We start from the raw sequence: 23499 nt of genomic DNA, 5'->3' as shown, positions 1-23499 counted from the left end.
TCAGAAAAAAATACATTTCCATTAGAGTCACAGGACCATCGAGAGGCCTTTGTGCCTCAATGTCTGATGTTTTCCAACAAACATATGTGTCCCAACCCCCATTCTGGAAACTTGTCTGCTCCCAAGCAAGCCTCACTGTTGAGGGAAATAGAAACCAGGGGAGGATATGAGCTTAGGTCCTGGGACTTGTTCTTCTCTGGAACTGAACCAAGACTCAGGGTTTCCAAGCCTCCAAGACTGTAGAAAGTGACTAGGGATTCCCTCCTGTTCACTGTCTGCACTGTGTGCAGGCAGACGATGAAAGCCTTCCCCGACTTGAACTGCTCGTGAATGTTTTCCCTAATGCTGCCTTTTCTTTCCTCTGCTTGATTCTACAGACCCAAAGACCCAATATGTGCACCAGTTCATGACTCCATGCATTGGTATGTATGTGCCACCCACTCTCGCTCCAAGTCACTTTTCCATAGCAGAGCATTCTAAAGAGACTCCAATCTGAACTCAAAAGCATCAAGAAAGGGACATCAAATGCAAACGACATGAATGCAGAGTGGGTGACCATCTAGGAGAAGGAAGAGAACAAGCTAGAAGGAGGCAGGGGACACAAGGGGTTGGGGTTGGGGTAGAGGGAGAAGGAAGTGAGTGAGAACCAAGTATTATGACATGTAAATACCATGAGGAAAACCAGTGGTTTTATATTCTCAACTAAGAATTTTATTTTTAAAGTTTAAAAATAGAATCTGGAGATCTAAAGTCAACCCACATAAAAAAAGGGAGCATGATGATGCGCACTTGTAATCCCAACACGGGGAAACAGAACAGGCGGGTCTCCGAGCTGGGCAGCCAGCCTAACTCATTTGGTGAGCTCCCAGCTAGTGGGAGTCCCTATCTCAGTTTAACAGAAAAGCAAACAGTGGATGACACACGAACACATGGCATTCTAAAGAGTAAGAGCTATGAGGAGAGCTACCGAGGAGAGTCAAAGGAGGATTCAAAGGTCAACCCAGCAGAGCATCACAGAGCACCCTGGTCTGTTTCTCTCCTCCAAGTCCCGTTTTCAAGGGAAAATGTGTGTGACTTCTTCAACATCTTAGCTTCACTACAGAAGGTTTTTTAATCCTTTCACCTCTTGTTTTCTTGTATTTTTCCTTTCTTTTCAGAGTTCTCTTATTTTTATATGCCTTTCAGTAAAAGTTTTCTCTGACACGCAGTTTGGCTCTATCCTACGGACAGATAAATTCAGCTGCTTTCTCACATAGTAGATGTTTATTTTAGACCAGGAAGAAATTAAATGAAAGAGTATAGGCTTGGATTCAGAGCCCCTTAGATTTGCATGTTGCTGGCCACTCCAATAGATTACTTGAGCATGATCTTAGGGACATAATTTAATCTATGACTCATTTTCCTCATCTTTGAAATGAGCGTGAGAGTCAGTGCTGTTGCTGCTGAGAGAGATGAGTGCTGCATTCCCAGCACTTTATGGAGGAGCCAGCATTCTAAGAGAACCAACCCAGGCATCAAGGACCTGGCAATTTGTAAGCGCTCAAAAAGGGATATCATTTACAAAACCCCAGCACTGAGAGTGGGAAATGAACATAAAGTCCCATGCCTAACCAAGAAGTTATTTGCAATTAATGCCTGCTGGAAAAAGGAAAATCAGTTTTCTCCAATGGAGTATCATTGTGTTTGTTGTTTGTTTTTTTGGTTTTTCGAGACAGCGTTTCTCTGTGTAGCTTTGTGCCTTTTCTGGAACTCACTTTGTAGCTCAGGCTGGCCTCGAACTCACAGAGATCCGCCTGCCTCTGCCTCCCAAGTGCTGGGATTAAAGGCGTGCACCACCACCGCCCAGCTCACTGTGTGTTTCAACCACACTCCAGGGCAGGCCCCATGTCCAGGATCATTTGGCCAACAGAACACAGGCTCCGTGGTTTATTGTGCACTTTGTTTTAGTTTAGTTTTGTCTTTATTTAGTTTATTTTGTTTGTCAGGTTTGATTTTCATTTTTTGTTTTTTTTTTGTTGTTGTTTTTCTTTTTTTAGAGAGAGAGGGAAAAACATGAAGTCAAGCGAGTGATCAGGGAGATGGGAAGGATCTAGAAGTTTGGAGAAGTAAAAGAATATGATCAAAATATATTATATGAAAAAGGTTAATAAAATTTTTTAAATGTTATTCCAATTTAAAGTCCTTCAAAAGCCAAATACATTTTAAGATTTATTTTATTTTTATTTGTGTTTGCTTGTGTGTATGTTTGTGTGTCTGTGTGTATGTGTACATGTGTGTAGTTACCCATGGATCCCAGAACAGATGGTTGGATTCCTGGATCTGGACAGATGGTTATGAACCACTCAGTGTGGGTGCTGGGAACTGAATGCCAAGTCTCTGCAAGAGCAACAAATATCCTTAACCACTGAGCCATCTCTCCAGCTCCTGAAAGCCAAACCTTAATGCCAGCACATTTGGCAATAAAAGATTAGGAAGTGTTGGCCTTGATAAGTGTTTTCACAAGTCAGAGCTTGAGGTGAGGGTATCTGGGATCAGATGGACATCCTTGCCTTGTTTCTGATGAACCTGTGTTCACAGTAATGTTTATGGATTGGTCTGCAGCAAAGAGGGACTCAGTTGAGTGCCTTACGTGCATTCCCTCATTGAACCTGCACAGCATAGCTTACGACATTCCATTGCTGAGAAACTAGGCCTCACCAGGCATCAGCGCTTTCCAGACTGTGGAATGCTTCCTCCCAGTGTTAAATGTGTCCACCCCAGGTGTGAGCATCAGTGCTGACACTGTCTTCATCTGTCAGCTCTTGGACGTTAACTACTTCATGACTGTTTTGAGTCAGTCACATGAGACTGTCTGCAGCCCTCATCTCTCCTCTTCTATTAAAATGCACGAGGTTTTGTTCATTTTCTTTCTCAAGGAAGAGGACTCCTGAATCTAGACGGACCCAGGTGGTTTCAACACCGCTGCCTCCTAACTCCTGCGTTCCATCACGATATCCTGAAAACCTGTGTGGACATGATGATCCACTCTGTGAACACGATGCTGGTAAGTGAAACGTTAGATTAGACATTTATGTAGGGAGTTGAGAAAAATCAAAGCTGACTTCTAGAAATTAATCAGAATACAAGTACCCACTGAGTAGTACTATCTATGTAAGCCTTTCCTGAGTTCTTCGGGTGATTAAAAAAGAAGAAGAGCTGGTTCTCCGTCTTAAATAAAGCCTCACATTCTACGGCGGTAACTCTCAAGTGGCAGGTGCTGTGGGAGACAGCTAAAAAAAGCCAAGGGCAGCTAACTGGTTCCGATTTCAGAGGTGACTCAGATTTACCACGATATTAACCGACTTGCAGGTGTGAATACTAAGATCAAGAAATTCCTAGGCAGAGTGATGTGAGACAAGGTTTGAGACTGCATTGGACTTGGCTGGTGGGCAGGAAGGACTGAGCAAACGTTCAGCGCCTGTGTCACCTTGTAGGTGGTAGGTGATCTTAAAGGTGAGTGGCACCTTCCAAAGAGGCAGGGACTGCGGCTGAGGGGCATCCCTGTTGGGGTGGCTTCTGATTGAGAGATGAGTTTTATCAAAAGGTCTGTTGATGTAGAGATTTTCGCTTTTTTAATGTATTTATTTTAAAAGCAGGCAAATAATAATACAGTTTCTTCATAAACTTCAAATAGCACAAAGCCAAATTTTCCTCCTTAGCTGCAAGCCTTACTTACTCTGTTTCTGGGTAGCAGTTGTTACCAACTTGTGGTTGGGTGCTCAGCCAAACTTCTATGGAAGTGGAGTGGGACATCAGTGGGACTTCTCAAGGGTCCAGGCTCAAGGAAGGGGGTCGGATGAGAGCATCCTCCTTGATGCTGTTCAGTGTCCGACTCAATTCAGCTCTACTGGTGACAGTTTCAGCTCCTCCCTTTCTAGGAGCTATTTCTGTCCTCCACATTTCCTAGGCCTTGTTCCTCTGCATTCCTCTCACACTTCCCGGAGCACCTCAAGCTCGGAGGCCGGCTCCTCCTCTCATTTCTTTCAAACCCACCACATGGCTCATCAGCTCTCCTCAAATGCCTGAGTTGAAATATCACACTGAATTCTATTAATAGTACAACAAATACATACTCAACAAAATTAATTCTTTAAAGGGCTAACCATTTAGTTGTAAGCCATCTGACCAAATAATAGACGCTTGGGTAAAAGGCTTTAAATGCTGCCTTTTATTCAGTCTCCAACCATTCAGTACCTAGTTTGTCACCTGTAGGTACTCAGCATTCAGGACCCGGGTGACATCTGTAGATGCTCAACATAGATTGAACTAAATTTAAACATTTCCATTTATTTGCATTTATACACAAAACGTGCTTGTTATGACACATACATTTATAACTGGGGGCGGGCACTTTTTGGCAATTAGCAGTCAGAAAACACATTTCCGGTTGTGTGAGTAGGCCTCTGTCTGTGGGGAAGCTAGACAGCTCCCTGCAGCAACTCCTCTTCCAGGACTTTCTGTCCCCAATGTTTGAATCCGAAAAATTGTTTGATAGTTTTTATTTGCAATTTTTGTTGTTGTTTTTCAAGACAGAGTTTCTCTGAGTAGCCCTGGCTGTCCTGGAACTCATTTTGTAGACCAGCCTGGCCTTGAACTCACAGAGATCCTTCTGCCTCTACCTCCCAAGTGCTGGGATTAAAGGCATGTGCCACCATTGCCTGACTTATTTGTAATTTTTAAACAAATAATTATGTCATTCCCCTTTCTTATCCTCCCACCAAGCCTTTCATGTTTCCTCCGTTGTCCCCTCCTAAATTTCTGACCTCTCTCTCTCTTTAATAATTATTGTTACATGTATATACAAATGTACAAATATAAATGCCACCTTTTAGTGTTGCTTGTATGTAGATGATTTCAAGGCCAACCACTCGGTATTGAATAACCATTTAGGGGGCTCATCCCTGGGGAAGACTAATTCTCCCCCAGTCATCAGTCATTAATTGCCTGTAGCTCTTCATCTAGGATTGGGGCTCCAGATTTCCCCCTTCCACATTAGCATGTCTATTGGTACTGTCAATTACTGAATCTAAGATGATTTTGTAAAATATTCTGGCCAGGCGGTGGTGGCACATGCCTTTAATCCCAGCACTAAGGAGGCAGAACCAGGTGGATCTCTGTGAGTCTGAGGCCAGCCTGGTCTACAGAGTGAGATCCAGGACAGGCACCAAAACTACACAGAGAAATCCTGTCTCAAAAAACCAAATTTAAAAAAAAAAAAAAAAAAAAAAAAAAAAAAAAAAAAAAAAAAAGGAAGAAAGAAAGAAAAAAAGAAATGTTCTGAGTTTATTTTAAGTGTGGGTGTGGTGGTTGAGAGTAGCGATGGGATATCTAGCAAGTTGGGGGTGGAAGGTGGAAGAAGCCCTGGGGAAATCCCATGTGTTGCAGTCTTAATTAGGTGGTGTGTGGAACGCTGTGCTGTTTGGCACAGAGTCATTGCCATCATTGAAAGACCATTTGCCAGATGTGAAGTGTGCATCACGCTGTTTCTCACTCGCTCAGTGTGTGCTTCCCTTCCTTGTGCCCAAAACAAACACATGGGTTATTTGCTCCTGGCCTTTGGTTCCTGTGAGGTCAGGGTTTGTCCCTGAGATGATAAGGGCAGGGTTAGGGGAAAGCGAGCATATAAAGACCGCTTGATGATGGTGATGATATTGATCTTAGCCTCCTCTGCCAGGATAAATGGGAGACGATTTGGAGTGCTCAGGAAACAACCATGGAGGTTTTTGAACACATCAACTTGATGGCCCTGGACATAATCATGAAATGCGCTTTTGGCCAGGAGACCAACTGCCAGATAAACGGGTCAGTGATGGGGCAGTAAATGAATTCACTGTGATCTAAGTAAATTATTAACCCCTTGTTCCTACTTTTTTCTTCTAGCACCTATGAGCCTTATATGAAGGCAACATTTGAACTTGGCGAAATTATATCCTCCCATTTGTACAATTTCTGGCATCATCATGACATAATTTTCAAATTCAGCCCTAAGGGCCACTGCTTCCAGGAGTTAGGCAAAGTGATACATCAATGCACAGGTAAAAACACTAGCCTGTCTTGGGTGTGGGTTACCCAAATCCATGCACCATCATGCCTGTGTTATGTGCAGAAGGATAAGTCTCACAGTAATCAGGAAAACAATTCTTGTTCTTAATGGAGCTTTAAAATGGACACTGCTCAAATAATTACAACTTCATTCCTTTAAGATAAGTTCACACTTTCACCATCATGTATTATACAGTTTTATTATATGCAATTATTACGAAACATATAACAAGAGGGAATTTAAGATTTCAAAATGCACATGCCATGTGGCTTTCTTTGCAGTAAATTAAGTAATAATTACAAGCTAAAATGCTTGCACAGAATAGGCATACAAGAAAAAATAGATGTGGGTATGTCTTCAAAGGACACCCAAAAGCTGGGTATGGTAGTGTATGCCTTTAATCCCAGCACTCAAGAAGCTGAGACAGGTGATCTCTGTGAGTCTGAGGCCAGTCTGATCTACATGGTGAGTTCCAGGACAGTCTAGAATTTTGCCCTGTGAGTGTTGGGACTTGAGACTGGGTCCTCTGGAAGAGAAGCCAGTGCTCTTAATGACTGAGCTATTGGTCCAGCCCCACAATTACTTTGTTGACAATTTCATACACAATTTTGTACACAATTTTGATCATGTTCACTCCAACATTACTTTTTCTTGTCCTCCCTCTCTTGCTGAAGCTCCTCTTTCCAACTACTCTCCCTCCTACTTCCGTGGCTTTTTTTTTAATAACTTGCTGAGTTTAATTAGTTTTGCTTTCATGAGCATAAGTGATCAGCTAAATTTTTGATATACAGAAAATGTTTTTGAAAATCAGCATACTACTCTACTTACTTCCATCCAAATTCATTTAAATTTATATGAAATGGTAAGTTCAAATAACAAAATTGACCCCAATTAAGACAGAAAACAAACTAATTTCTGTAGAAGGTGCTTGCACATATTCTATCTGCCCCATGTTCTGTTTTTGTCTCTTTCCTTTCTTGCTTTTAGCCCCTTTAGCTACATATGCTGGGTGTTTTCTCTGCTGGCTGTTTCCATGAGAACAAGATTTTATACCAATGAGGAAAATAGTAACTGGCCGCTTGCATCTAACTTTACAATCATCTTGATGATATTGCTTTCCTACTGATAGAAACTAATTTTCATCTCTTCTGTTTGAAACTTTTGTTTAAAGTTGTCTGTTGATGGAAAATAAGCCACTCGTACAAGTTTAATGTATTTAGCTATAATATACCCACTCTGGTTTCTGAAAGCGGATAAGACATGACACTTTGTATGGGCTCTGTCTTGCTTTATAATGTATTTGACTTTGATTGACTTAGCTGTTCCTTCAGTAATGAAGACCTTTTATTCTATGCAGAAAAGATAATCCAAGACAGAAAGAAACTCCTCAAGGATGGAGTAAAGCAGGATGACACTCAGAAGTCTCAAGATCTTCTGGATATTGTCCTTTCTGCCCAGGTAAATGCACCAAGAGTCTAGACCCGCTCACACAGCTGCTCTGCTCGCACAGCTGCTGACACGTGTGGGAGGGTGGATGGGCAAGTGGAGCTGGGACAGGAAGACAGAAGCAAACCTCTTCAGATAAATGCAAACAGTAGAGTGCTATGAGCAATGGCTCTTGGTGCAGCCTGGAAGAAAGACCGAGACTTATAACTCACTAGGAGTTAATGAATACTAAACTACCTCTTTGCCATGATTTGGAGGTTATACAGATACCGGGAGTTTAGAGACTCACAGAAAAATTGGAAGCATGGGTGAGCACTTTAAAAAGGAAATGTTGAGAAACTAGATACCTTTGGAAGAGTGAAGAAATTTTCCAAGTGCTTATGCAAAGCCTGCTTTTCTTTTGTGACATTGGTTCTCTTTTGTGCTCTGGGCAAAGTAGGATTCATAATATGTATTTGATAAACTGAACTAAAATGAAACCTTTGTTTGAAACTCTAGTGTTTTTGTAAAACTACCAGTTTTACAGGATCTCCAAACATCTGTGAAGTGATGTTTCATTCAGCTACCTCTGTTGTCTGTTGTAGGCTGAAGATGAAAGAGCCTTCTCAGACACCGACCTGCGGTCTGAGGTGAACACCTTCATGTGGGCAGGACATGATGCCTCTGCAGCCAGCATCTCCTGGCTCCTCTACTGCCTGGCTCTGAACCCTGAGCATCAGGACAGATGCCGGACAGAGATCAGGAGCGTCCTGGGAGATGGGTCTTCCATCAGCTGGTAAGATCTGCAACCCTCAGTATGTCATCCTAGCTCTCTTCTTGAGATTTTGCTTATTTCTTACTCTGGTGCCTTGGTGACCACAGTGTCCCAAGGTAATGTGTATGCCAAAGCAGAGGAAACAGGCCACTTGTCTGTCTCTTCTTTCTGCACTTGATCTTAGCCAAAAGGCCGAGAAGCGATGTCTCTTCTTTCTGAAGAGAGCCCTGAGTTAACTTTGTCCGCAAAGAAAGTTCACTATCCAGAAATCACACACTATTATTTCTACACAATGTTTCATTTGTTTCTTTCACCCAAGCTCTGGCACATTTGCAGTGAGGGACAGACCTTAGGCTTGCGTGTAGAGCTTCAAAGACAAGACTCCAGAGGGACTCCTGTGCTGAGAAGGCTGAAGGATCAGCTGCATCAGTGAGTTCACTATAGCACCCTAGCCGATCGCCTGGTCACTGGTGTCATACTTCAGGATAGGGTGGCCTTTGAACATATTAAATAATGCACACTGTTGTTGAGTTAGAAGCTGTAGACTGAGGACATTTTAAGAAAATGATGACTAAGATTTTGTACAGAACCTGTCCTCAGTGATCTGCAGTCTAAGGCAGGAGAAACACCGTCATGCTGCAAATTAAAGTACTCATGGTAAAGGCAAGGACAGAGATATTTGCTGACCACCAGATTTAGAAGACAGATTCCCACCCTGGCCATGGGGGTTTAGTGAGACCACCCCCCCTTGAGGATCTGACACTTCTGAGACAAGGAGAGTAAACCTGGAGAAAGCCTCAACTCTTAATGAATCTTGATATTAATAAGCTTTAGATAATGGATGCATCCCTCAGACATGCTATTTGCAAAGAAACAATGTATCCCGGATAAGCCATTCCCAAAGCCCTAGTCAAAGGACCGAAAGAGAAAGATGCTAAACACCACTGAGCCACATTTCATAAGCAAAGTTCAGCTCAGAAAACAAAAATTGAAGTTCTAAAGGCAGTAGAGATCTCATTTAACAAGGAACTAACAGTCATTTCCTACCATAAGTTCAAAGCTTCACCTACGTGCTGAGGAGAGGGCTCAGTCAGCAAAGAGCTCGGTGGGCCAGCATGAGGACCTGAGTTTGATCCCCAGTACTCACTCACATTGAAAGAAAAGCTCGGAGCAGAGGGCCAGAAAGATGGCTCAGCCATGGAAGCCTGATCTGAATTCAATCCCCAGAATCCACTTAACGGTAGAAGGAGAGAACTGATTCCACAAAATTGCCTCTGACCTCCACATGTATACCATGGCATATTCCCTCCCACCCTCTGAAACACACACACACACACACACACACACACACACACACACACACACACACACAGAAAAAAAAAAACTTCATGTATATAGCATAAAATACAATGTTAAGTAATGAGTTTTTACTGATTAAAAAGTGTGCATGTTTATTTGTATATACGTACATGTACTGTTTACAGTATGCTATTTTTATCCATGTATGCTTTTTGAAATAACTAAACCAATGGGCATATTCATTAGCTATGTAATTATTTTTGTGGTAAGGACATCTAAAACATACTCATTGAGCAAGTTCAAATATACAACAAATCATTAACAATTACAACAATGAGTTTTTCCATATCTAATCAGAATTCTGAATCTCTTGTTGTTGCACCCCTGATTGGCAGGCACTACTCCACTCTCTGCCTCTACAAACTCAACCTCTTAGAGCCACATATAACTGCATTCATGGGGTATTTGTCTTTCTATGTCTGGCTGGAGTTGCTTTGCATAATGCCCTCCAGGTTCATTTGTGTGTTAACAAACAAAAGACTCTCCTTTCACTGGTACATAGCATTGTGCTGTGTGTATGGACCATGCATTCTTTATCCATTCATTAGATAATGACTCAAGCTGATTCTATATCTGGACTGTAGCGAATAAAGTGGCAACTGATACAGTGACTTCATTCCCTTCGAATATATACTGATAAATGAAATTCCTGGATCTTGTGGACTTCTTTTTGTAATTTTTTTTTAGGGACTTCCATGTTGTTTTCCATTTGGTTGTATTGATCCATGTTGACACTGATAGTGTGTAAGGATCCTATTTTCCCAAATCCTCACCAATATTTGTTTTTGGTTTTGTTTTTAGCTCTTTTTTTTAATTAAATTTTTTTTTGTTTCACATACCAACCCTCCCCCTTCCTCTCCCTCCCCTTCTCCCATTCCCTCCTACCTCTCCCCATCCCACTCCCATCCCCTCCTCATAGGGGCTAAGGCCTCCCTTGGGTAGTCAACACAGGCTGGCATACCAAGTTGGGGCAGGACCAAGCCCCTCCCCCCTGCATCAAGGTTGGGTAAGGCATTGCACCGTAGAGAATGGGCTCTAAAAAGCTAGTTCTTCTACCTGGGATAAGTTCTGGTCTCATTGTCAGGGGACCCACAGACACATCAAGCCACACAACTGTCACCCACATTCAGAGGGCCTAGTGCGGTCCCATGCAGGTTCCCCAGCTGTCAGACCAGAGTCCATGAGCTCCCAATAGCTTGGATCAGCTATCTCTGTGGTTTTTCTCATCATGATCCTGACCCCCCCTTGCTCCTATAATCCCTTCTCCCTCTCTTTAACTGAACTCCAGGAACTTGGCCAAGTGCTTAGCTGTGGGTCTCTGCATCCACTACCAATATTAGTTTATTTTCCTTTTCTCTAACACATGTGAGGTGATACTTCATTGTTGGTTTTAATTTTTATTTCTCTAATGATATATAATGTTAAGAATTTTTTATAGGCCTGTCAAGTATTTGTAGGTCAGTTTTTGAGAAATTGCTTATTCAGACCCTTTGCATGTATTTTATCCAGTTTATATATTTTCTCGAGTTATTTGCATTCTTTATACATCTTAAATATTAAGTCTATTATATTTGTGGTATGCAAATGGTTTCCCCATTTTGTAGGTCATCATTTCACTCTGTTATTTTCCTTGTCATTCATAAGGTATTTTTCACTTAATGTAAACTCCTAATTTTTGCCTTTGTTGTTTGCGTTTCCAAGAGAAAATTCAAATATGACCCATGTCAACAATCATCTCATTGATCATTGGTTTCTCTAGGAGATTTACAGTAAGATACCATTTTAAGTTTTTATTCAGTTTTGAGTTGAGTTTTGTATATAGGATAAGAATCTCATTTGTTCTCATATATATCCAGCATTCTCAACATCAGCCACTGAACTGAGTATTCTTTCCCTATTCTGTGTTCTTGGCATCTTTGCTGAAGATTCATTGTCCATAAGGGTGTGTGTAGATGTAGTTCCTGGCTCTCTACCTGTTCTATTTGCTTTTTATTCTCCAGCTTCACAGTAGATTGCCAGATCAAACATTGCCTCACACAAATGTGCTTTTGTCTGTGAAATCATTGCTGCTGGGAGGATCCAAATGGAGAATCTCCTATCCTATCATCTTGTCGACTAGTCCATTTCTATTTAGTCACTAAACTTGGAAGATTATCATGTATGTCTCTTTCCAGCATGAATTCAATGTTTCATCTTGTCTGTTGTAATTACTTAAGAAACAAATAAGAATGGACACAGTGGTGCATGTCTTTAATCCCAGCAGGAGCAGGTGGATCTTTGTGAGTGTGAGACCACTGTGACCTACATAGTGAGTTCCAGGACAGCCAGAGCTACATAGTGAGACCCTGTCTCAAAAAACCAAAATAGAAAAAGAAGAGAAGGAGGAGGAGGAGGGGGGGGGGGAGGGGGGGGGGGGGGGGGGGGGAGGAGGAGGAGGAGGAGGAGGAGGAGGAAAGAAAAGAAAGAAAGTCATGTGTTGACTTTTCTCATTCTTGACTGGTCTAAATTTGAAAACAGTAACTGAGTCCTGGCCAGGTGAAAAACCAAAAGTCCAGATGATCTGTTAACTATTCTTTCTTTTAATGAAAGAAAGAGGAATAAATGCTACAAAGAACACATTTTCAAAGATTTTTGGGTTTTTTTTGTTTTGTTTTTTGAGACAGGGCTTCTTTGTGTAACAGCCCTGGAACTTTCTCTGTAGACCAGGCTGGCCTCGAACTCACAAAGATCCACCTACCTCTGCCTCCCAAGTGCTGGGATTAAAACCACCACTACTCAGCTCAAAGATTTATTATTTTTAATTATGTCTGGGGGGGGGCATATGCACATGAGTAAAGGTGACATAGAGTCCAGAAGAGGGAGTCAGATCCTCTGGAGCTGGAGTGGTTGTGAGCCACATGACAATGCTGAGAGCTGAACTCAGATCTTTTGCAAGAGCAGCAAACACTCTTAACTGATGAGCAATCTCCAGCCCCAGAACACATTTTAAAAACAAAAAACAACTCTATAACACACCCATCATTTTTATTAATGAAATTTACATGTGACATTCAGAAAATTGTAAGCAGTTTTTCTCTTTGGCTCCTTGTCAGGTCATTTCTACATTGGTTTAAGACTCTTTGCTTGCCACCTTTAATCCCAGCACTGGGGAGGCAGGTGGATCTCTGTGAGTTTGAGGCCAGCGTAGCCTACAAAGTGAGTTTCAGGACAGCCAGGGCTACACAGAGAAACCCTGTCTGGAAAAACAAAAAAAAAACAGCAATAACAATAATGATGATGATGATGATAACAGTAATAATAATAATAAAATTCTTTGCTCAGGAAGATTTATGTAAGTTCAGGGCCAGAGTGGTCTATTCAGAGAGCTCTGGGCTTTTGAGGGCTATAGTGGTAGAATTTTCTGTCCTGCCAGCCAGCTCCCAAATAACCACACTGATATAGATATATAAGATATAGATATGATAGGATAAAAGGATAGATGGTTGACTCTACTTTTAAAGAACAACAACTTGCTTAAAATATTCTACATTGCTATGGATTTTAGTTTATTGATGCAAATTTGAAGTTAATTTTGTCATACTGTATGTATATTTCTACTTTTGTTTAAGGTATTATGTTTGTGCAGTTCATTTAAAATTGTAATGTATGATTAAGAAATTCAGATTAGGGCTGGAGAGATGGCTCAATGGTTAAGAGCACTGACTGCTCTTCCTGAGGTCCCAGGTTCAATTCCCAGCAGCCACATGGTGGCTCATAACCATCTGTAATGAGATCTGGCGCCCTCTCTGGCCTGCAAGCATACATTCAGGCAGAACACTGTATATATTATAAATAAATAATAAAAAGAAATACAAGCCAGTCGGTGGTGGTGCACGCCTTTAATCCCAGCACTTGGGAGGCAGAGCCAGGTGGATCTCTGTGAGTTTGAGACCAGCCTGGTCGCCAAAGTGAGTTCCAGGAAAGGCGCAAAGCTACACAGAGAAACCCTGTCTCGAAAAAAACAAACAAAAAAAGAAAGAAAGAAAGAAAGAAAGAAAGAAAGAAAGAAAGAAAGAAAGAAAGAAAGGAAGGAAGAAAGAAAGGAAGAAAGAAATACAGATTAATAATTAGTCATCTATGATAATCAAACCTATAGTCATGTTAGTTAAGTTTTCTAGGTATACACAGATATATTTCAATTAGGTAAGTAATCTTCAAACATTTCAAAGACCTACAGAATATGGCATTTAAAATGTTTTAAAAACTTAGATTTTTCTGGACAGTGAGACACATCTGCTCCTGGCAGCACTGGTTTACTTCAGAGATGGGCATTGAAGACACTTCATATGGAGTTTATCTTCTTCTTGGCAAAAATAGCCGTTTGGGCAAGAAACTGTTCTTGCCTGGACTGCATGACAAAATGTTATATCAATTGAACATATAGGACCCATAGGAAGGTGACCACTGAACTTTGCAAGGGGAGATGGTCCTTCAGGTTCCTGCTTTGCAGAAGAAACTGCCAGACATTCTATAAGACACAGAGAGAAGTAACTGAGAGACTCTAGGTCTATAGCCTGAAGATGGATGCCCCAATGTTACAGAGGAATTTTGGATGACTGTTCAGGTAGGCAGCTGTCTCTGTCATTTCCAGAATTTTGGATGTTGCTTACAATGCATTTCCTGTTTACTCAGAATATTATATCCTCCTGGGGTCTCTGATATAGTTGAAGACTAGATAGTTATAATTATAATTTTCCTTGGTTATGATAAAAGATAAATTAGATATGACACTAGACTCACAAATATAGGATAGATGATAGAATATTTTCTTTTTTTTTTTCTTTTTTGGTTTTTTGAGATAGGGTTTCTCTGTGTAGCTTTGTGCCTTTCCTGAAACTCACTCTGTAGCCCAGGCTGGCCTTGAACTCACAGAGATCTGCCTGGCTCTGCCGCAGAATATTTTCTTTAATTTTGCCAAATACAAATAGACTAGATATTGTAACTGTAATTCTTGCTTGATAACTGTTTTGTTATATATCATTTTACTATGTTAAAGTTAAAACCTTCCTTTTTGATTAGACAGAAAAGGGGAAGTGCTATGGGATGTCATTCTGTATGCTGTGAATATGTGTTGCTTTGATTGATTGATAAGTAAAATGCTGATTGGCCAATAGCCAGGCAGGAAGTATAGGTGGGCAATCAGATGAGGAGAATTCTGGGAAGAGGAAGGACAGAGTCAGGAATCACCAGCTGGATACAGGTGAAGCAAGATGACAAGGCAGAACTGAGAAAAGGTACCAAGCCACATGGCTAAACATAGATAAGAATTATGGGTTAATTTAAGATATAAGAGCTAGCTAGCAAGAAGCCTGCCATGGCCATAGTTTAAAAATAATATAAGCCTCTGTGTGTTTATTTGGGTCTGAGCAGCCATGGGACCTGACAGGACACAGGAACATTTTCAACCACACCACATAGAGACTTACTAATTATAACTTCTCAGCCTATAGCATAGGCTTGTTACTAACTAGTTCTTACAACTTAAATTAACCCGTATTTCTTATTTATGTTCTACCATGAGGCCTGGTAACTTTCCTCAAAACAGCATGCTCCTCTTGCTTCTCCTTGCATCTAGCAACTCTGCCCTTCTTTATCCCTGTGCTCTCTCCCTGTCTGTAAGTTCCACATAACTTCTTCCTACATAGCCATTGACCATTTAGCTCTTTATTAAACCAAGGAGAGCAACACATCTTCACAAAAGATTATTCCACAACAGAGGGCTACATAGTGAGACCCTGTCTCAAAATAACAACAATGAACCAAAATTATTCTTTTTATTCACACTGATATGGGTAAAGTTATTTTTCTTAATTATGTAAGCCCCAGAGTAGACACAACTGTCCATTTATTTCCTGGCCTTGATGGGGAAAGAATACAGAATTAAAATTTTATATTTTCAAATGGCCAACACCTGCATTAAAGTAATCAGAAAAGGAAATAGAAATGTGATTAGGCAAAATAATGACTAAATATATTCAATCATTTTCTTTATTTGACTAGCTAGTTATACAGAGAAACCATTTCATTTTTTTTTCCTGCTCTGACTCCAACTTGCTCTGTGGGAAGAATTCTTTTCATTTCAGAGGCAAAACCTTGAGAAGTCTCAGAGTCCCATCCACTTAAATCACAATCCACTCTCAAGTCAGTAGCTAGTCTGTCTAGCCCAGGGCAATGGCAAACCATCATTCACATGCTCATCTACTCAGAGCCTCCCCTTCACCCTTCCTTGGCCATTCTTTGGCCAGGAAGCCAGTACAGTGGGAGGGATTTGTTGCTGGCTGTTCTTACTGACCAGCTTCTTCCCTACCCAAGGCTCTAATTGTGTCAGAATGATTCTAGTGTGAAAAGGAAGTGATGTTGTCATGCCAAGGGTTTGGCAAATACTTTGTGCTTTTCTCTTTTCTCAGCCATTACATCTGCCAGTATCTTGGAGACTCTCTTTCTGGAACTTTCTAGTGCTGATTCATGGGGCAGGGGAACTCTGGACACAGTGTTTCTCTAGCTGGTCTGGAGCTCTCCCTCCTCCTGGTCAGTTCCCTGACCACACCTCCCCCCAGATAGCCTGTGCATCCCTACCTCATTCAGCTGCTCTCCCCAGCCAGTCTGTCTTCTCTGAGTTGCTTGAGTGATTGGGTCTGTGCTTCCCAAACCCCAGGGAGCACAGGTCAGACCCTCTATGTGGCCTGAAGTCAGTCTCCCCTTGTTTAGGATGAATAGCACCCCACTCTGTTTTCTAAGGTATTTCAATATTTCGGCAATTCTCTTTACATAATGTTTTCTCTCTTAAACTTCTTTAGCCTTCTCTTCAGGCTTTAGCTGTGCCTTCTACATGTTTCCTTTACATGAAAAGCTAAGGGTCGCAACACTGCTTTTCAGAAATTCTGTTTTTAGGCAGGTGGCATCTGTGTGTCTACTACTTCAGCTGACATGGAGACAGAAAAGGTCACATTTTTATAATGTGCTGTATAAACCCAGACAAAATCACTTTACCCCAACAGTGATGCTTACTAGGAAAAGAAATCAAGCAGAGGATAGTCAATACAAAGCGGATCTGGAGTCCAAGTCACTTCCCTCCTTCTTTTGTCCTCACAGGGACCAGCTGGATGAGATGTCGTACACCACAATGTGCATCAAGGAGACTCTCCGCTTGATTCCTCCCATCCCATCCATCTCCCGAGAGCTCAGCAAGCCCCTTACCCTCCCAGATGGACACTCACTGCCTGCAGGTCTTCACATTCTTTTCCTAAGCATGAGATCCTGAAGGTCACAGTGATGACTACTAGGATTTGGGGCTTCTTGGGACCTCATGGTTGGGTACCTACTAAAAGCTTAGAGTATAATTCCTGGATCATATGTGAGCCTTGGTGATCTTCCCAAACCACATAGCCAGTTAGGGCTGTTAGGTTCCAGCCTCATTTTGAGAACCCCAGCCAAGGGTTTCATCTTTTGTGGGACATTGTCTCTAAGATCATTTTTTGTGAGGCTGAGTTTGAGACCCAAGTGGGTCTTTACAGGAGATGAGCACCATTGTGTTAATGTGGAGACAGGAAGGGAGTCCTTATCATCACACCAACTCAGAAGGGAACAATACTTAGTCTGTATAAAAACCTTTGAATACATTTCCGCTTTGGAATGTGATCTTTACAAAACACCCATTGGGAAAACCCCAATATGCACATAAGGTTAATGGATGTGAAGCAAAGCTAGAATTCATAGAGATCCCGTGTGTGAAGTCAGATGTTTCTGGGCAGGGCTCATAGTTGCCAGTAGGATCCCATGAGCTATCACTTGTCTGTTTTAGTGTCCACAAGTCAACAGGAGAGCCTGCAACCTGCAGCTGTAATTTTGTTGACAGAACCATTTGGATAAGAAAATGCTGTTCAAATTCCCTCTCTGGAATATTTGCCCAAATTCTCCATCTTTCATGAATGAACAGTGCTAAGAGAAATTAGTCACTGGATTTTCAAGGTAGAACAGAACAGTCTCTGTGAAGTGCTGCCTAGCTGCTAACAGTCATTTCCAAACAAGACAGAAAACTTAAGCACAGTTTAGCTCTTTGACCAGACACCAGCAGCTCCTTAGCACAAAATCATGAATTAGGTAAATAATTGCTTTGAAAACTAAAGTTCAAACCCAAGCCCCCCCCCCCCACCTCCATGTCCTTCCCTGGTGCACACAGCTCAGCAGGAGCTAGCTCTTCCTCCAGGAAGAAGTCTTCCTGCACACTACAGCAGCTGACAGATTGCTGTTTCCCTCCTGCCTCAGGAATGACTGTGGTTCTTAGTCTTTGGGGTCTCCACCACAACCCTGCTGTCTGGAAAGACCCAAAGGTAAGACTGTCTTCTGCGGACACGCTTCAGAGAGTGGTGCTGAGTGATTCAGGTGTTGACAGCCAAGCATGTGAAAGTAAAGGACACCAAACGAACAAACATAAAAGTCAGAAACGTGTAAAACTCACCCACTAACGACCTTGTCCTCACTCATACCCTTTATCTTTATTGTGATCTGAAAGATCTTAGTCCCACAATCTGCTCCTAACTGCCACTGACTCTGTTTCAGTCATTCAGCTGTCAAGCTCTTTCCAACTGCACGGCTGTGGCTGGTCAGTGGAGCAAACTGAGTAGCTCAGTCTCTCTTTTATTGTATGAAGCCATCAGGATCCTGGTGATGTAGATGGCACATTCAAGTTGCTCAGTTCAAATGTTCCATAAAGGAACTATTTGTGAAGATATGGGCAGACTTTAGGGGAAGCAAATGAAAGTGGATATATTTCAGAATCTTTATCTTTTCTAGACCTGATGGGCCCCAGAAGGGAGAGTTGAATAACCTGTGGGGAAAGAGCTGGGAGCTAGGGAGGAACACCAAAGAGGTCCATGCAGAAGAAATACTGCCAACAGGCAGCAGGGAGGAGCCAATAAACAGTCAACACCCCAAACTCTCTTTAACTGCCACTCTTCAAATCCAAATCAATGCCTTGTATTGTCCCAAACCCACAAGGGAAACCACGTGGGTCAGCTGTCTGGAGCCCAGAATAGCCTCAGAAAGAGAGAAATGAGGACCTGGACAGGCAAGGAAATGTGTAGAAAGCCTGAGTTGATTCAATTTGCTTGAAATTTAAAACATAAGCGCTGGTGTTTTCTTCTATGATCTACTCTGTAGAATAAGAAGTTGAACCATTACGTCTCATTTGGGCTTGGCTTCTAAGTGGGTGCACTCTTAGACTGGCTAGCAGACAAGTCGGGGGAGGGCTGGATAGACCCTCCACATCTACAGCAGCGTTGTCCATGTGGCCACTGAGCAACTTGGCTGATTGGAATTGCAACGTGGAGTTTGAAAACACAGTACCCACCCCCTCAAAAGTAAAATATTTCCTTAATTATTTATATTGAGTACATGATAGACTATTTTGTTTAATAAAACCTGTTCCTAAAATTAATGCTGTCTTCTTAACATTTGGCACGCAGAACATTTTAGACAATTTCTGTGGCGTATGTTTCTGTATCAGCACTAAGTAGCACCTTAAAAGATGTGTTGTTGTCAAGATGGTGATGGCATTGTCTTCTCACTTCAGGTCTTTGACCCCTTGAGATTCACTAAGGAGAATTCTGATCAGAGACATCCCTGTGCCTTCCTACCATTCTCCAGTGGCCCAAGGTGAGGCCAACTTGAAGCTGTTGAAAATACACACAAAAAGCTTACTTACACCCACTAGTCCCTCTGCCCATTAATTCCTCCCCAGAACCCATCTCTTCACAAAGGGCAATGCCACTTAATATCAAATCCCATGAGCCATGCCTCGGAAAACAATCCTGCAGTGTAAGCATTGCTCACAGGCTCAATGCTTATAAGAGGACCAGTTTGTGGGTGACTTCAACTGCTGCCTCCTTCAAGGAGGATATCACATTGGACCTCCAAATCCACATTTTTGCAAGGAGCAATGTAAGAACAAAGTCTAAAAGTTTATATATATACATCTACTCACCCCCAGAAAGATGACACCCTCCCAACAGATCATGATGTATTAGAGTCTAATTTAGTGAACCACTGAATTTTTGTTGGGGTTACTGACAAAGGCAAGGGTTACTTATGGGAACAGGGGTGACTCTAAAGCTTCTGTGTCTGAGTTATTTTTCTATTACTGTGAAGAAACACTATGACCAAGACAACTTATAGAAGAAAGAGTTTGCTGTGGTTTACAGAGTCCGAGGGTGAATCCATGATTGTCACGATAGGGAGCAAGGCAGCAGACAGGCAGGTAGGCCTGGCACCACCTGAGCGGTAGCTGAGAACTTGCATCTAATCCACCAGCACCAAGCAGAGAGAGAAGGCTAACTGGGAATGGCTTTGAAGCCTCAAAGCCCACCCGCCAAGAGACACACATCTGTCAACAAGACACACCTCCTAATCCTTTCCACATTCCACATTGAATGTGGAGCAAACATTCAAATCCACGAGCCTGTTTGGAGGGGGATTCTTATTCAGACCACCACAAGCAAGTGACCACTCCCAAGAGCTGCAACCCTGGAGCTCTCTGCACAACTTGCAGGCCCCTGGACCGGCCTGAGAGGACTCTGGGCAGCTCCGCTGGTCAGTGTCCTCCTAAGCAGTCATTTACTGCTTCTGTAACTCTGGAGAGGGGCCCTCATGAATCTTCCAAGTCACAGCTTGTCCAGATGTGAAGTCTGTTCACCAGAGTTTCTTCAGTCCTTTCCCTTCCTCCTGGAGAGAATGTTGCAATCAGAGGAAACTGCTAAGCAGCCATGGACTCCAGACTTGCTGTTCTAGAAACTAACCCCTTTTTCTCCCTCTGCAGGAACTGCATTGGGCAGCAGTTTGCCATGCTGGAGTTAAAGGTGGCCATTGCCTTGATTCTGCTCCGCTTTCAAGTAGCTCCAGACCTCACCAGGCCTCCTGCCTTCTCCAGCCACATTGTCCTCAGACCCAAGCATGGAATCTATTTGCACCTGAAGAAACTCCCTGAATGTTAGATACAAGGGGACAATGACTAAATTTCTTTTTGTTTTTAAGTTAAATTTATAGCCAATGGTCCAGGCAAATGGAGAGGACTCTAAGTCTTATGGGAGAATTGAAGGACCATGGGATAGGGTATCTCTACAGCTGCACATTTCCCAAAGACATTTGCAGATAACACAGGTGACCCTGGATATGTATGACTTACAGAGATTTTCAAATTGTTTTCTAATGATTACTTCCAAGCCAATCACTGGGTGACTTCTATATATTTTCTGCTTTGTAATAGTTTTCAAAATTACACAAATAACAAGAGAATGGATGTGTGCTGAATGCAAAAATTTTCCAGCACTAGGAAGTGTAGATAAAATCCCACCTCACCTGGGCTGTACCCTCTGCCCTGACAGAACCTACTGCTTTCCCTTTAGCAGAGTAATTGAGTGTGCATTCTTCCTGACTCTTTTTTTTTTTTTAAGATTTATTTATTTATTATGTATACAGCATGTTTGCCTGCAGGCCAGAAGAGGGCGCCAGATCTCATTACAGATGGTTGTGAGCCACCATGTGGTTGCTGGGAATTGAACTCAGGACCTCTGGAAGATCAGTCAGTGCTCTTAACTGCTGAGCCATCTCTCCAGCCCCTCTTCCTGACTCTTTCCTGCACATTCCATATATAATGTCTCTGTGTTTTCTTAGACATAGGATCATATCTGCACTGTTCTTGCATTTTCTCACTTAATAAAAAAATCTACCCTAGCCGGGCGGTGGTGGCGCAGGCCTTTAATCCCAGCACTCGGGAGGCAGAGGCAGGCGGATCTCTGTGAGTTCGAGGCCAGCCTGGTCTCCAAAGCGAGTTCCAGGAAAGGCGCAAAGCTACACAGAGAAACCCTATCTCGAAAAACCAAATAAATAAATAAATAAATAAATAAATAAATAAATAAATCTACCCTAATCATTACCCTAAGATTGTGCTTGTCTGCAGTGTGAATGTCCTATGACTCTTTAACTATTTTTTACCATTGGATAGTTAAATAGTTATGATTTAAATGTATTTTTAAATGTATTTAACCACTGTTCTCTGCCCCCCCCCATGTGTGTCCAGGCATATAGAGGCCAAAGGTCAGCCTCAGGTGTCATTTTTCAGATTCAATCCACCTTTTATTTTCAGACAGGATAGCTTACTGGCCTAAAGCTCACCCGGTAGGTTAGACTAGATAGCTAATGAGCCCCTATGACCTGCCCCCACGATGCCCATCTTTACCTCACCAGCTCTAGGATTACAAGCATGTGCCACCACGCCTGGCTGTTTTTACATAGGTCCTGGGGTCCTCACGCTTGTATAACAAGATTTTACCTATTGAGCTACCTATCTAGTCCCTATCTTTATTGAGGCAACACCATCTATCTTTGTTTTCTATGTTTTTTTTTCTTACTTATCCATATATACTTGATATAGTATGGATAATAATTCTTGCTTATAATTTTTCTTTGTAATTTTTCAGATTCCTTTGCTCTTATTAACTGTAGGTATGGTATCTTTTACATATGAAACACTTTGAATTTCATGAAGTAAGATACACCACTGCAGGGCAGTGGTGGCACTTGCCTTTAATCCCAGCACTCAGGAGGCAGAGGCTTGCAGATCTCTGTGAGTTCGAGGCCAGCCTGATCCACAAAGCGGACTCCAGGACAGCTAGGGCTGTTACACAGAGAAACTCTGTCTCAAAAACCCAAAGTAAGTAAGTAAGTAGATAGATAGATAGATAGATAGATAGATAGATAGATAGATGGATAGATGAAATGTATACACAATTTTCTTTATGATTTCTTGTTTTGAATCTTGAATAAGAAAGTCTAAACTTAGAATATTACAAAACTATTCTGTGCATGCTTCTGGTGCTAACTATTCTTATGTAGCCTGAATGGGAACTGCTTAATGATTTCTAAGTGCATCACTTGTTGAAACCTAACTAGAGATTTAGATTTGTTTTTAAGTATAGAAGGAGCCCTTTGAAGGGCTTTTAACCAGAGGTGGAACTAAGGTGAAGTGCATTTTAAGGAAGTTTTTCTGGGTGTGATTATGCGTACTTATGACTCCAGCACCTGAGAGGCTAAAGCAAGAGAATCAGGAATTTAAAAGCAGCCTGAACTACAAGAGAGAAAAGCAGAGGAGGGGTAGCTTTGCATCTGTTTCGTAGATAACGGACAGATTAGTGATAGGTTACAGAGGGCAAAAGTGGAAATCAGAAGAAAGGGACACAATTAGAAAGCTCAGACATGGACAAGAGTAGTGCCGCATATTTACCTGACAGAAGAGACACCGTAATCATGAAGGTGGTTTGCCCAGGGCAAAGCTCATCCACTGCACTCCAGATGTGCTGACCTCTGTGATTTCCCCAAATGTGGGAATCCAGCCTTCATAATTTGTTGTAGTGAGGGACTGTGTTCATGCTGTCCCCCAAAATTAAAAAAAAAAAAAAAATAGATGGTGCTTGCCAAGGGTGGTGGCAGTGGACCTGACTGGAAATAAATGTGTGAGTGACTTTGATGACATTTGGGAGAGTAAAGAGAACTTGCTGTTTGGCTGGAAGTGTGGGTGAAAGAATCCAAGATTTGAGAAACTGACCTAGGTCATCCTGTCCAATCATAGGAAGACTTTGGATGATCCTTGGAATCAGCCTTCTCTCACCAGGCGTCCATCAGTCCTTTGCATTTCTGGACATTTTGACTACGGAGAAATCCTATGTAACAGCTCTGCTATCAACCAAAGGCACTGATAAACTAGGAAGCACAGTGCAAGAAGGGAAAGTTCCTTAATCAGACAGGAAACCCATCATCTCAGGTTTAA

The 23499-nt window shown here is 42.0% G+C and overlaps 1 protein-coding gene and 1 non-coding gene across 2 annotated transcripts in view; both read left to right on the top strand.

Annotated features, from left to right (window-relative positions):
* Positions 1 to 21171, top strand: part of LOC114706699 (cytochrome P450 4X1) — a 28235-nt gene extending 7064 nt beyond the window's left edge. The window contains exons 3-12 of the mRNA XM_028889192.2: positions 378 to 422; positions 2916 to 3043; positions 5714 to 5841; positions 5920 to 6074; positions 7440 to 7540; positions 8113 to 8303; positions 16773 to 16906; positions 17946 to 18010; positions 19252 to 19334; positions 20494 to 21171. Coding sequence (XP_028745025.1) covers positions 378 to 422; positions 2916 to 3043; positions 5714 to 5841; positions 5920 to 6074; positions 7440 to 7540; positions 8113 to 8303; positions 16773 to 16906; positions 17946 to 18010; positions 19252 to 19334; positions 20494 to 20668 — 1205 coding nt within the window. The 3' untranslated portion in view covers positions 20669 to 21171. The remainder of the gene's footprint in view (positions 1 to 377; positions 423 to 2915; positions 3044 to 5713; positions 5842 to 5919; positions 6075 to 7439; positions 7541 to 8112; positions 8304 to 16772; positions 16907 to 17945; positions 18011 to 19251; positions 19335 to 20493) is intronic.
* A 1777-nt stretch (positions 21172 to 22948) lies between these two features.
* On the top strand, positions 22949 to 23112 carry LOC114707763. Its single transcript, XR_003736708.1, has one exon. It is a non-coding gene; the product is annotated as a U1 spliceosomal RNA (small nuclear RNA).
* Positions 23113 to 23499: the final 387 nt, after the last annotated feature.

This window comes from Peromyscus leucopus, chromosome 2 (genome assembly GCF_004664715.2).
Source record: "Peromyscus leucopus breed LL Stock chromosome 2, UCI_PerLeu_2.1, whole genome shotgun sequence".
In the NCBI taxonomy this organism is placed as follows: domain Eukaryota; kingdom Metazoa; phylum Chordata; class Mammalia; order Rodentia; family Cricetidae; genus Peromyscus; species Peromyscus leucopus.
Note: the sequence above shows the minus strand (reverse complement) of the source record. Positions and strands in the feature narration are given on the sequence as shown.